Source organism: Manacus candei, unplaced genomic scaffold (assembly GCF_025592945.1).
Source record: "Manacus candei isolate 608988 ecotype Guabito, Panama unplaced genomic scaffold, ASM2559294v1 h1tg000115l, whole genome shotgun sequence".
Taxonomy (NCBI): Eukaryota; Metazoa; Chordata; class Aves; order Passeriformes; family Pipridae; genus Manacus; species Manacus candei.
In genome coordinates this window covers 308,192-322,715 of record NW_026138163.1, presented here as the reverse complement: position 1 = coordinate 322,715, position 14,524 = coordinate 308,192, and the positions used below count along the sequence as shown (strand labels likewise).

The 14,524-nt window shown below is 50.6% G+C and overlaps 2 protein-coding genes across 2 annotated transcripts in view; one reads left to right on the top strand and one right to left on the bottom strand.

Moving 5' to 3' along the window:
- The window catches only part of LOC127461895 (zinc finger protein 585A-like), a 208,402-nt gene extending 207,158 nt beyond the window's left edge, over positions 1-1,244 (top strand). The window contains exons 6-7 of the mRNA XM_051770093.1: positions 111-189; positions 378-1,244. Coding sequence (XP_051626053.1) covers positions 111-189; positions 378-1,132 — 834 coding nt within the window. The 3' untranslated portion in view covers positions 1,133-1,244. The remainder of the gene's footprint in view (positions 1-110; positions 190-377) is intronic.
- The window catches only part of LOC127461900 (zinc finger protein 160-like), a 205,553-nt gene that overhangs the window by 170,433 nt on the left and 20,596 nt on the right, over positions 1-14,524 (bottom strand). The gene's annotated exons all lie outside the window — the stretch shown is intronic.

Genomic DNA, 14,524 nt, shown 5'->3' with positions numbered 1-14,524 from the left:
GTGTTTTGGAGGTTTTTATGGACACAGGATGCCCGGTGAGTTCTAGAGATGGACTTGGGCAGGAGGAACCCCCAAGCCAACGCGCTCAGCCCTTGTTTTCCCCCCATCAGGATTTGTCCTTCCCAAAGCTTGGGCGGATGGAGGAGGAGGCTGGGAGGAAGAGGAAGATGCCTTGGGCCCCCCAGGCAGGTGAGGAGGAAGTCAGTGTCCCTTTGGGCGGGTGTTGTGCTGGCTCTGTCAGCCCAGCATGGCCCCGGCTGCAGGACAACCCCGCTGGCGCCGCCGTCCTGCCGGGGCCGGAGTTGGGGGGATGTCCTTGGCCTTCCCTGTGGGCCGGAGGCAAATCCCCTGCCTGTCCTTCTTGCTTCCTGCCCCAGGCCCCGAGCTGAGGACGGAGAGCGCGGAGGACAAATCCCCCCGTGAGACCCTGGTGGGAGAGGCCGTTTTGAAGGGCTCCCCGGCGCAGGAAGGCAGCGGGGAGGAAAAGGGCCGGAGATCCCCCCGCAGGAGGGGCTCCAAAGCCAACCCAGGGTGCTCTGAGGAGGAAAGAGCCAGCCTGTGCCGGGAAGGCGTACGGAGCTTGAGGGGGAGCTCTGACCTGGTGGTCCCTGATCAGCCTCCCAGCAGGGAGAAACCCTTCAGGTGCTTGGAATGTGGGAAGAACTTCAGACAGAGCACCCACCTCCTCAGCCACCAGCACATCCACAGTGGGGAACGTCCCTACACGTGTAGGGAATGTGGGAAGAGCTTCAGTGACAGCTCCAACCTCCGCAGTCACCGGCGCATCCACACTGGTGAACGGCCCTACAAGTGTGGGGAATGTGGGAAGAGCTTCAGGGAGAGCTCCACCCTCCATGTTCACCAGCGCATCCACACGGGGGAAAGGCCCTACAAGTGCTTGGATTGTGGGAAGAGGTTTCAGACCAGCTCATATCTCCTGAAGCACAAGCAGACACATACAGGGAAGTGGGCCTTCCACTGCACCTACTGTGGGAAGGGCTTCAAGCAGAACTCCAGCCTTGTCATCCACCAGCTCATCCACAGTGGGGAGAGGCCCTACAAGTGTGGGGAGTGTGGGAAGAGCTTCACCCAGAAATCTAACTTGACCAGACACCAACGGACCCACCGGTAATAGAAGCCCTGTGAGTGCCCCTACTGCAGGAAGAGCTTCGGCCGCTGCTTCCACCCCGAATGAAGCCTCTGATGGTGAGGCAACCACTGGAGTTCAAGGACTGTCAGTCCATCCCTTTCAACCAGAAAGGGCCAGTCCCCTTTCCCAGGGGCAGGTTCTTCCAACAGAACCCTTTTTGGGGTGTCAGTCCTGGAAGTTTGGAGCAGAGATCTCCCCACCAGCGTTGGTCTGGGGGAGGTCCATCCATCTCTACTTAAGAATTAGTGCTTTTTTGCCAGCTTCAACAATTGGCTTCAACAATTTCCCTGTACTCTGCATTGGTGAGGCCACACCTTGAGTATTGTGTTCAACTCTGGACCCCTCAGTTCAGGAAGGATATTGAGGTGCTGGAGCGGGTCCAGAGAAGAGCAACGAGGCTGGTGAAGGGACTTGAGCACAAGTCCTATGAGGAGAGGCTGAGGGAGCTGGGGTTGTTTAGTCTGGAGAAGAGAAGGCTTAGAGGCGACCTCATCACTCTTCAACTCCCTGAAGGGAGGTCATAGCCAGGCGGGGGTTGGTCTCTTCTCCCAGGCAACCAACAATAGGACAAGGGGACATGGGCTCAAGCTCTGCCAGGGGAGGTTTAGGTTGGATGTTAGGAAGAAATTCTTTACAGAGAGGGTTGTCAGGCGTTGGAACGGCCTACCCAGAGAGGTGGTGGATTCACCATCCCTGGAGGTTTTTAAAAAGAGATTGGATGTGGCCCTTAGTGCCATGATATAGTAATTGGAGATGGTTCAGGGGTTGGACTTGATGGTCTTGGAGGTCTTTTCCAACCAATCAATTCTATGATTCTATGATTCTATATCATATGAAGGATGTGACATCATAGGGGAGATGTGATGTCATAGAAAGGCTATGATGTCATAGGGGAACTGTAATGTCATGGGGAGGATGTGATGTCACAGGGGAGGACCTGACATCACAGGCATGATATGATATCACAGTAGAGGTTGGATGTCACAGGGGAGGTGTGATGTCATAGGGGAGATGCGATGTCATATTATGGTTGTGATGTCACAAGGATGGATGTGATGTCAGGAGGAGGTGTGATGTCACGGGGAGGACATGATGTCACAGGAAGGATGTGATGTCACAGGAAGGATGCGATGTCATGGGGACATCACATGCATTTACAGGGATTCTATGATATCACAGAAAAGATGTGATGTCATATGATGGACGTGATGTCATATGGGAGATTTGATGTCAAAGAAAAATGTGATGTCATAGGGGAACTGTTATGTCACGGGGCAATGTGATGTCATGGGGAGGACGGGCTGTCACAGGGCAGGTGTGATGTCAGAGGGATGATATGATATCACTGGAGAGATGTGATGTCATATGATGGATGTGACATCATAAAGGAGCCTTGATGTCACAACAAGGATATGATGTCACAGGGCAGGTGTGATGTCACAGGGAGGATTTGATGTCACAGGTGAGCATGGGATGTCACAGGGATGATATGATATCACAGAAGAGATGTGACGTCACAGGAAGGGTATGATGTCACTGGTCAACTGTGATATCATGGGGACGTGTGATGTCATAGGGGAGAGGTGATGTCCCAAGGGAGGATGTGATGTCACAGGGATTATTTGATATCACAGGAGAGATGTGATGTCATATGATGGGTGTGATGTCATACGGGAAATGTGATGTCACAGGGTGGATGTGTTATCATAGGGAGCTGTGATGTCACAGGGACGATGTGATGTCACAGGGGAGCACGTGACATCACAGTGATGATATGATATCACAGGGATATATGTGATGTCATATGATGGATGTGATATCGTTGGACAGATGTGATGTCACAGGGAGGTGTGTTGTCACAGGAACGTGTGATGTCAGAGGGGAGGACGTGATGTCACAGGGATGATATGTTATCACATGAGAGATGTGATGTCATATGATGCATGTGACGTCACAGGGGAGCTGTGATATCACATGAAAGATGTGATGTCACAGGACTGATATGATGTCATAGGAGAGATGTGATGTCTCAGGACAGATGTGATGTCACAGGGAGGATGTTATGTCTCAGGACAGATGTGATGTCACAGGGGAGGACGTGACATCACAGGAATGATCTGATATCACAAGGGAGATGTGATGTCATATGATGGATGTGACACCCTAGGGACGATGTGATGTCACAGGAAGGACATGATGTCACAGGGCAGGTGTGATATCATCGGGAGGATGTGATGTCACAGGAATGATCTGATGTCAGAGGGGAGCTGTGATGTCACAGGGGAGGACATGACACATGACATCACAGGGATGGTGTGATATCAGAGGAGTAATGTGATGTCATATCATGGATGTGATGTCATAGGGGAAATGTGATGTCACAGGAAGGATATAATGCCATAGGAAGGATGTGATGTCACAGGTGAGGTGTGATGTCATAGGGGAGATGTGATGTCATAGGGGACCTGTGAAGTCAGAGGAAGGCTGTGATATCACAAGAGAGATGTGATGTCATATGTTGGATGTAACATCATAGGGGAGAGGCGATGTCATAGGAAGGATGTGATTTTTTCCTGTATGAATTCTGTACCAAATTCTTGCTTCCTAGGTCAGTGAAATGTTAGAAGAGAGCGAATCTCACCTGGATCTTGGACAGAACACTTCTAGACTTCTTTATTCTATTGAATTCTTCCCTAATAGATCTGGATGACAGGACACCCATGTGAAAAGTCCTTTGTCTGGTTTTCAGGACTTAAAATAGATGCTTTTCTGATGTGGGTATTTATTGGAGTGTTATTGATTCAACTGTGAGGGTTGAATTGAGTGTTCTTTGCACCTCTAAAAAGTGCAACCCCTTTAATCTCTTGTTTTAAAAACCGTGCATTAGATGTCAGACCACATAAAGACAGCACGTAGAGATAACCCTGCTGTAAGTGATGGTTCCAGTCATCCCGTGTATGGATCAAAGATTTCCAAGGCTTTGTTCCAAGGCTGGGCACACATGGACTGGGAGAACTTTTCCTGCCGGAGCCGCTCTCCCTGCACCGCCAGGAAGAGCAGGGACCGCATCGCCCCGGCCGCAGCGGCGCAGAGGCTGCTCGGGAGGGGACAGTGTGCTGGAGGGAGCTGCCCACTCGCTGTCCTCACTGCCTGCACAGCGCAGGGCTGGGGGGAATTGAGCCAGGCAGGAAAAGGGAATGGCGGCCATCGCACGGGGCTGAAATGAGACGGGAAGGAGCAAACAGCCTGGCTGGGGGAGCACAGTTTGGGAAGGGGGCACAGGGAAAACCCACTAGGATGTTCCGGGGTAAATAACAGAAAATAAACAGAGGAGGGTCCCCGTTCAGATATGGTTTATAGATCAGTGCACTGTGTATAGTGTAAGAGAGCTTCAGAAATGTAAGAATGCAGTTTCTACAGCTTTTACTACAGTGCCTTTTTTTTTATAAAATATGTAGAGACGATAAGTAGGGTGTCAGTTTGGGCTTTTTTTGTTGGTGATTTATATTTTTTTTTGGTGGATGCCTTGTTCCCCCTAACTCCCCTGAAGGAGCTTTCTTGAATGTACCTTCTTACAGCTAATTTGAGGGATTAGTTTAGATAAGGCTCTTAGAGTGGATGCATTTCAATGAAATCAGGACATGTCTTTTTGGCTTTCGTGCAAGATTCAAACTAATTTTTTCCTTCCTCTTTTGCTCATTTAAAAGTCATCTTAAAACACTCCCAATATATTGTGTGAGTGCAGGGCTTGAGGCGTGTGGGATTGAATGAACGCAGAGAAAGAACTAACATTCAGAAACATATCTGCTTCCCTGTCTCAATTAATCAACCCCACAGTTTGACACATTAATAATATCCATAGCAATTGTGATTTGACTGTATATTGTGACCTGCATATGCACATGTGAGTATAAGGACACACGAAATAGGTGTTGTAGTTTCTGCAGTTCTTGTGTTATGGGTGAGGAAAGACAAGATTCAAGCTAAAAATTGTCTGAACATTTTGAGAGTGCAGAGACATCTGTCTGACCATCACTAGGTATGCTTTAATTTTAAGGCAGAGCATGTTAGAGAATGCAATAGCTTAAAGCCAGCTGCAGTCTTGAATTTTTGCTCTTTCAGCAAAAACAATAGCACTAATAATTACTAATAGTTAATGAGCTAACATGCAATAAATGTATCTGCTCCTTTTGACATATGTGTCAGTTTAATAATTTTAAAAGGATCAGTGCATTCATAACAGGAAATCTTCCTTAAACTCTGATTAAAATGTAACGTTGACTAAAGGATTATAGAGTGTACTTAATTTTACTGACTGTTTTAACAGTTGTCACAGCTGTTGGAAAAGGAAAGGCAATTGAAACACTCTAAAAAAAGGGGGTGGGGGGGCAGAACAAGAGTAGTTTAATAAATTTAATCATGGTCTCTGAATGCCCCACATAAAAAATTGAGCAGATCTGTAACTCCAGAAAGCTGCTGCACACTATGTACGTTTGCCTTTTGTGGCTCACTGTGTTTCATTCATTTGAACACTGAGCAGTTTCCCTCCTTTCTCCATTTAAAAATGTGCAGCAGCGTTTAAATGTGGAACAAATTCAGCTGTTCATGTGCCTGGAGTTTCATCTTAGAATGCAGCTGATAGAATACTCAGCTGACAGGAAATAAAGGCTGTGTAGAATGGCTGTAACATTTCAAAAGTGGACACAGGTGTCACATCCTGTGAATGCTGCAGTGCAGTGAGGGTTGGTGGACATATTTTATGTTTTTCTAACCGTTCTCATGTTGTGATGTGGGAATGGTGTGTGGAGTTCCCCTGCCAGTCTGTCTGGGTTATGTCTGTGCAGGGATGAACAGGAGTGTGTGTGTAGATTCCCATGCCTGTGTGTTTGTGTGTGTGCAGGGGGATTCTGTGCTGGAAAGCAGAGAGCAGGAGTGTCATGGTGACACTGCAGGAGAGTTCCAGCCCTGGAGCAAGGACACAGCAGAAGTGACCCAGTAGATGCCCTGCCCTCAGAAGATCCCACAGCATCCTGGAGATGCTGGAAGGGAGCCCAGCTCTGCTTCACAAGTTCCCAGGGCCTGTCCCTGCCTGTGCTCCAAGGCTTCCAGCCCACAGGACTGTGCTCAGAGAGCACTCAGGCCTTACAGCGAGAAAGGGGCTCAGGAGGACAGTGTGGAAGTGGCAAGAGAGCAGCTCTGGAAAGACCAAGCGCTGCTGCTCCCTGGCAGTGCTGCTGGGCTGGGATTATTGTCCCCTTCCTGTTTGCAAATACACCCTGTCCTGCAGTGTGCTGTCCTTTAGGAACATCTGAGAAGAAGGGTCTTGGACAAAGAAGGCACTGCAAGTTCCTTTATTTTGTTTAAATAGTCAGAGAGCGCAGTTAATCATTTTTACATCTCTGGGTCAAATTCAGTGGGTAGACATGAAAATAGAAGGCAGGTGCATAATAATATTTCATTGTACAGAAAATTATTGCAAGAACAACCCAATGACCTCCACAAAACACCTGAGCAGAAAGGCTGGGCCATGAAGGAGTCCCATTCTGAATGTTACACACCAGAAAACAGGCATTATATTGCTCCTGAAAAGCATCCAGTCATCATTTTTCTCATGGCGGCTTTGAGCTCCTGGTTCCTCAGGCTGTAGATGAGGGGGTTCAGTGCTGGAGGCACCACCGAGTACAGAACTGATAGTGCCAGATCCAGGGATGGGGAGGAGATGGAGGGGGGCTTCAAGTAGGAAAACATGACAGTGCTTAGGAACAGGGAGAGCACGGCCAGGTGAGGGAGGCACGTGGAAAAGGCTTTGTGCTGTCCCTGCTGAGAGGGGATCCTCAGCACAACCCTGAAGATCTGCACATAGGAGAAAATAATGAAAACAAAACAACAGAATCCTAAACAGACACTAACCACAATGAGCCAGATTTCCCTGCGGTAGCCTGAGTGTGAGCAGGAGAGCTTGAGGATGTGTGGGATTTCACAGAAGAACTGGCCCAGGGCATTGCCCTGGCACAGGGGTAGGGAAAATGTACTGGCTGTGTGCAGCAGAGAATAGAGAAAGCCAGTGGCCCAGGCAGCTGCTGCCATGTGGGCACAAGCTCTGCTGCCCAGGAGGGTCCCGTAGTGCAGGGGTTTGCAGATGGCAACGTAGCGGTCGTAGCACATGATGGTGAGGAGGAAATACTCTGCTGAGATGAAGAAGACAAAGCAAAAGGCCTGTGCAGCACATCCCATGTAGGAGATGGTCGTGGTGTCCCAGAGGGAATTGTGCATGGCTTTGGGGACAGTGGTGCAGATGCAGCCCAGGTCTGTGAGGGAGAGGTTGAGCAGGAAGAAGCCCATGGGGGTGTGCAGGTGGTGGTCACAGGCTACGGCGCTGAGGATGAGGCCATTGGCCAGGAGGGCAGCCAGGGAGATGGCCAGGAAGAGCCAGAAGTGCAGGAGCTGCAGCTCCCACCTGTCTGCAAATGCCAGGAGGAGAAACTGGGGCATGGAGCTGCTGTTGGACATTTGCTAATCCTTAGGACAGAGTCTATTCAGAAAAGGAAAAGACACGGAACAATTAGGAGATACCCCTCTCAACAAAGATACTTCGTCTTTCATAGTAATCCCCCCAAAATAATTGTATTTCCCTTATACTGGCTCAGAGTGGTGTGAACAGCAAGAATTCTGCCCATGTGCTACCAAGGGCTCAGCTTTGCTCTGCTGCAGTGGCGACATGGAGCTGGTTTGTGACAGCTCTGATGATCACAAGAGATGTCAGATGTAACCCACCTTTAATAGAAAAGCTCCATTTCTGACCCCCTTACTCACAAGAGTGTGGTCTGCAGAACAGAGGTTTCCATTGTCTTTAGAATAATTCTTCTGTTAGATATGTTCCACCATTAAATCTGCATAGTGTTCCTTTTAGGAGTAAAAATTCTCATTTTTACTGCTGAAAATGTAAAGAATCTTTAGAAAAGACAAGAGACAAAAGGGCTCAGCTCTGTGTGGTTTCAAGCAGAGCCAGGAGAGCTGCAGAGTTCTTTAGCCTGTTTCCCATCTGCCCTGCTCTTTACCTTGTGCTGCATTCACTTTGATTTCACACAAACATTAAAAAACACACCCCCAAATACATGTGCAGTGATGAGAGCAGGACAATGTTGTTTCCAAGGTCAGCTCTGTGAAGTGTCCCCTGTGCCAGCCCAGAGGTGCAGCTGTGCTGGACAGAGCAGGATAGGAGCCCTCCTGCAGGGAAGCCAAGGGCTGGGACAGGAGAGTGCCCACCCCCAAGGGAAGGCTCAGCACTGCCCAGGGTCCTGTGCTCATTTCTGATCCTGCCTGAAATGTTCATCTCCCAGAGGAAAACAGTTTGAATTTCAGTGCAGCCTCCTGACCTGAGAGAACAATGTCTGTGCTACAATGCCTAAGCAGGAAACACACCTCAGGACTAATTCCTTCCCTGTAGCCCCTGTCTTTTGTAAGCTTTGCAAAAAATTCTGCATTAAATGTCATGTAGTGATCTGGAGCTGTGAGCAGGTGTGACCCTGCAACACCATGTCATCAAAAGGATCCTGCCCTCACCTACAAGGGCTTTCTCCTTGCCCACAGCCCTTCTGCCCCAGCCCTGGCAGCAGTTCCCCGGGCTGGCTGAGAGCTGCCCCTGGCAGGCAGCAGAGTCCCTGCCCAGCACAGCACCCTGGGCTGCAGGACCCTGCTCTGCCCCACAGCCCTGGGCACCCCTGGCTGCACCCCCTGCTTCACAGCTCTTCCAAAGTGCCCCAAAACAGCCCCTGCTCACCCATCCCATCAGCTGGGGCTGGGCCAGCTTTAGGAGATGCCTCCAGGAGCTGCCCCTGCACTGCCCTGCAACCACAGACTCACCATGTGCAGCCCTGCCAAGATTCCTCCTGCAGGGAGCTCTCAGCCCTCCTGCCAGTGCTGAGCCCCTTGAAGCTCTGTCTGTGCCCTGCTGGTGTCCCTGAGCTGGCCTGGCAGTGCCCTCAGCCCTGCTGGGCTGTGCAGAGGAGCTGCTCACCAGCAGAGCTGTCTCTTTGAAGCTCTTCTTGCTTGCCAGGAGCTCCCTGTGTGCCAGGAGCCCGGCCCAGCTCAGCAGCACAGCAACAGCCCCAGGCATTTAATGGCACCCTGGAGGGTTTGATGTTGTTTACATGAGACTCAGTCCCTGAGAGGAAGTTCAAACAACTTTTCAAGAAGTCAAAATGAGATTGAAACACTGAAGTTTCTTGTAGTGTTGATGAGTCTCACTGAGAGACACAATTGAGAATATGTCCCCATGTCCCAGTTAGAGCAGAAATCTGCAGTGATGACAAGGATGGACAAGCAAGGGAAAGGTGGCTCTGATGCTGAATAAACATTGACTTGTTTCCTTAATCCAGAGGACCAAGCCCTGACCCCAGCCCCTGGGAAGGCAGATCCTGTCCCTACCTCATTCCTCAGGGCTCTTCCTGGGGCACTGGGATGTGGGATGTGCAATGCCAAGGGCAGGACCATGGGGTGGCACCTGCCAGGCTGCTGAGCAGGGACAAGGAGGCCATGAGGCCCCAGGGCTGCAAGGGGCACTCCCCTCCTCCTGGCATCAGGGGCACAGACAGCAGCCCTGGCCAAAGGCCTGCAGAAGGTGGCTGTGTCAGGGCCTTTCAGCTTCTCCCCATCCCTGTCTCCTCTCCAGCCCAGGCTGTCCTACGGTGTCCATGCCCTGCCCCTTTCCCTGCAGGCTGTCGTCATCCCCCCGGCTGCCCCACCTGGCTGGCACCTTCCTGCACTGACATCTCTGCGTCCTCCCTGGCTCTTCCTGCACACACAAAGCCTTGGGCTCATCCAGACTCCTTCTGGGTGATGTGTTGCACCACAGCACTGCCCTTGGAGTGAAATTCTTTTCTCCTCATGCCAACCTGGACCTCCCCAGCTGCACTTGGCATGAATTCTTTCTTTCTCATGCTGTTTTCTGCTATGGCAAAAGCATCGGACTCTCCCTGAAGCGACTCTTCAAGTACTTCCAGGGTTCTTCTCTGCTGTCCTCTGTCTGCACACCACTGAACCCTCCACTCCTTTGCCCCTGTAGTTCCAACATCTCTGTGTGGGAGTGTCACGGTTTGAGATAGCCCCAAAATCCAATTCCCTAGCTCCATTCCCCCTCCTACATCTCAACCTAATGTGAGATGGGTTTTTCCAGACAAAACACACCAGACTCAAAATGGGGGAAAGGGAATATTTTACAATGACTGTACAAATAAATACCATATCACATTATACACATGATCACAAACTATCTCTACCATGACATATGTATTTACAATGATCAGATCTCTTCTCCTCTCCAAACAAAAGTCCAGGAGGGAAAGAAGGACAGATCCCTTTCAGTCTCTGAACAGCAGGAGTATCTTCTAAGGCAGCAGGTTTCTTCTTCTCATGCATGCAGCAGCTGATAGCTGGCTTTCTGCCAGCACTCACGAGGGAGGTATCCAAGCTCCCTCAGCCCCCTTGACGCAGGCAAAGGGGTCTTCCATGGGCTTCGTAACCCCAGACAAGGTCGTTTCACCACGTCATATCACGAAGACACAGGGGGGTCTCCATGACGGTCTGGTATCTCCAGGAGACTCAGCTCCTTGCAGGACCTCTGTGCCCTGCCTTCAGGCTGCCACCGTGGCAGCAGTGCAAGGGGGGAGCCAAGGTCACCCTCTGCATGGTAATCATGTGAATTCCAGTTTCTATGGTCAGTTACCATGGCAACCATAATACAGTCATCTTGCTACAGTCGGTTACCATGGCAACATAATAAATTCCCATTGCTATCATCAGTTACCATGACAACCAGCATACATTCCCGTTGCTATGGTCAGTTACCATGGCAACTAGCATACATTCCCATTGCTACAGTCAGTTACAATGGCAATCATCATATTTCCCACTGCTGCGGTCAGTTACTATGGCAACCAGCATACATTCTCATTCCCACGGTCAGTTACCATAGGAACCACCATACATTCCCATTGCTACAGTAGGTTACCATGGCAACCATCATACATTAGCATTGCTATGGTCAGTTACCATGGAAACCATCATACAGTCACGTTGCTATGCTTGTTTACCATGGCAACTAACATACATTCCCATTGCTACAGTCAGTTACCATGGCAAACAACATACTGGTACAGTCCGTTACCATGGCAACCACAATACATTGCCATTTCTATGGTCAGTTACTGTGGCAACCATCATACATTCCAGTTGCTACAGTCAGTTACCATGGCAACCACGACACATTTCCATTGCTATGGTCAGTTACTGTGGCAATCATCATACTTCCCACTGCTATGGTCAGTTACCATGGCAACCATCATACATTCCCATTGCTACGGTGGGTTACCACAACAAGCATCAATCATTTCCGTTGCTACAGTCACCATGGCAACCATCACACATTTCCATTGCTATGGTTTGTTACCATGGCAACCATCATAGATTCGCATTGCTATGCTCGATTACCATGGCAACCATCATAAAGTCACATTGCTATGGTTGGTTACCATGGTAACAAGCATACATTGCCGTTGCTACAGTCAGTTACCATGGCAACCAGCATACATTCCCATTACTATGGTCAGTTACCACAGGAACCATCATACTTCCCACTGGTACAGTTGGTTATCATGGCAGCCATCATACATTCTCATTGCTACTATCAGTCACCCTGGTGCCCTAGTTAAGACAGCTGAGACCAGTTCATCATGGTATGGGTGTAACCCAAAACTGTGTATTCTATAGCCTTCCATGCCATTTCCCAGAAAGGGTTATCAATAGACTATTCGCACCCTCTGCCCATAGAGCCTGACTCCTCAGGCTATAAACTAGGTGTTAAGAGGCCTGTGAGATAGGAGGATGCTCCTGTCCTCACACCCTTTGTGGAACTCCCTGCCCTGAGGGAAGTACTGAGCATTCCTGCCTGAACTGGAGGATATATAATCTTGGAGTCTTGGAACATTTTCAACCACTCTTGGGATCCAGAGGAAGGCTACAGCTCATCGCTCTCAACCAGACTGAGACCACCATTGGACTGCAATCACCACTTTTGGTCTAACTACAGCAGCTCTCCCACCAGCAGGTTCTTCCCCTCTCCCTTTACTTTGGACTCAAGTGGGGCCCAAGGAACACCACTTTGTTCATGCCCCAGGGTGCTGGGTTATACATTTGGGTTTTGTGGGTTGAGACCAATTGTTTGTTTGTATGATTGTACTTATTGTATTATTTTAGTAATTTGTTATTCTGACTTATAATCTCTCCTTTGAGTTGAGTTCATTTCCCCTGCTGGTTAACTCTTAAACCAGCACACATGGACACCGTAGGACAGCCTGGGCTGGAGAGGAGACAGGGATGGGGAGAAGCTGAAAGGTCCTGACACAGCCACCTTCTGCAGGCCTTTGGCCAGGGCTGCTCTCTGTGTCCCTGATGCCAGGAGGAGGGGAGTGGCCCTTGCAGCCCTGGGACCTCATGGCCTCCTTGTCCCTGCTCAGCAGCCTGGCAGGTGCCACCCCATGGTCCTGCCCTTGGCGTTGCACATCCCACATCCCAGTGCCCCAGTGCCTGAGGAATGAGGCAGGGACAGCATCTGCCTTCCCAGGGGCTGGGGGTCAGGACTTGGTCCTCTGGATTAAGGAAACAAGTCAATGTCTATTCAGCATGAGAGTCACCTTTCCCTTGCTTGACCATCCTTGTCATCACTGTCTGCAGTTTTCTATTCCAACTGGAATCTGGGGACACTTTCTCACTCTTGTCCCTCAGTGAGACTCATTAGCACTACAAGAAACTTCAGTATTTCAAACTCACTTTGACTTCTTGAAAAGTTGTTTGAACTGACTCTCAGGGACTGAGTCTCATGTAAACAACACAAACCCCCTCTGGGGGTCATTAAAGACCTGGGGCTGTTGCTGTGCTGCTGAGCTGGGCCGGGCTCCTGGCACACAGGGAGCTCCTGGCAAGCAAGAAGAGCTTCAAAGAGACAACTCTGCTGGTGAGCAGCTCCTCTGCACAGCCCAGCAGGGCTGAGGGCACTGCCTGCAGCACCCAGGGCACAAAAGCAAGGCAGAGAGAGGTTGCACACAGCCTGGGCTGGGAGGGAAGTCGAGAGGAAGATCCACTGGAGGAGGAATCTTTCCAGGCTCCCTCACGGTGAGTCAGCATGAAGGACAATGTGTCTGCAGTTGGTGCAAAGATCTCCTAATGCTGGCACATCCCACTCCCTGCTGCACCATCCCAGGCATATCCCAGCAGGGTTCTCTTCTTCCAGGGATGGATGAGGGGTTGTGAAGCCAGGCTGTGCCACCCAGGCTGCCCCAAGCTGTCCTGCAGAGCAGGGTCCTGCAGCCCAGGGCTGTGCCAGGGCAGGAGCTCTGCCACTGCCAGGGGCAGCTCTCAGCCGGGCTGGGGAGCTCCCTCAGGGCTGGGCAGAGGCTGGGGGTGGAAAGAGCAAAGCCTGGCAGGGCAGGGCAGGTTTCTTCTGCTATTGAGTGAGAGTTTCATGGGTCAGGGCTGCTCACAGAACCAGAGCACCCCAGGATATTTTCCAGGGGATACTTCAAGGGGAAGGTCCAAGGAGGGATTTCTCTCAAGCTCTCAAGCCACATGCCTGCTGGTTTGAGTTCCAGAGGGAACTCTGAGGAGCTGCCCAGGGCTGAGAACAACTTGCTGGCACTGTTGGTGTCTGGGAGGTGGCACAGCTGGCTCAGGGTGACGCTGCCCTGAGTGCCCAGTGGGCTCTGCCCTGGCCTCTCCCAGCTGGACCCTCCCTGTGCATTTCCTTGCTCCTCAGCTTGCCCCTGGTCCTGAGGTTGTTCCCTCCTTCTCTCAGTCAGACTCACTGGGCAGGGGAGTTCAAGCTACACAGTCCAACACTGATCCTGGGATTCCCCTATGGCAGGAGTGTCCCTGGGAATGAGACATTCCACTTGTCCTCTGCCCTGTGGGGTGTGGGCAGTGAAGTCTGTGGGCCTGGGTAAGGAGCTCTTTTCCCCTCAATCAGACCCTGTCATTAAGACACTTGGCTCTTTTCTGAGGTGTCCTTCCAAGCTGGGAGCTGCCCTGGAGAATGCAAATCATCCTCCCAGCACAGCTGTGTTCTCTGAAAGCCCCAGTGGAGCGGGGCAGAGATGCTGTGCCTGTGCCAGGAGATGCTGTTGGGTTGGGGAGATGAGCCACGGGTGTCCTTGGCTACAAGTGGGGTGCTGAGCCCTTGAGACAGGCTGATACATTGAGGGGTGTGGGATGGATCCCTCTGCTCTCAACAGTGTCTGGTGGCTTTTCAGAACAAAATGGGAGTGGGATCAATCTCCATCTCAGAAAGGAGCAAAGCCAGGGCATATGGGAACAAGAGAGAGG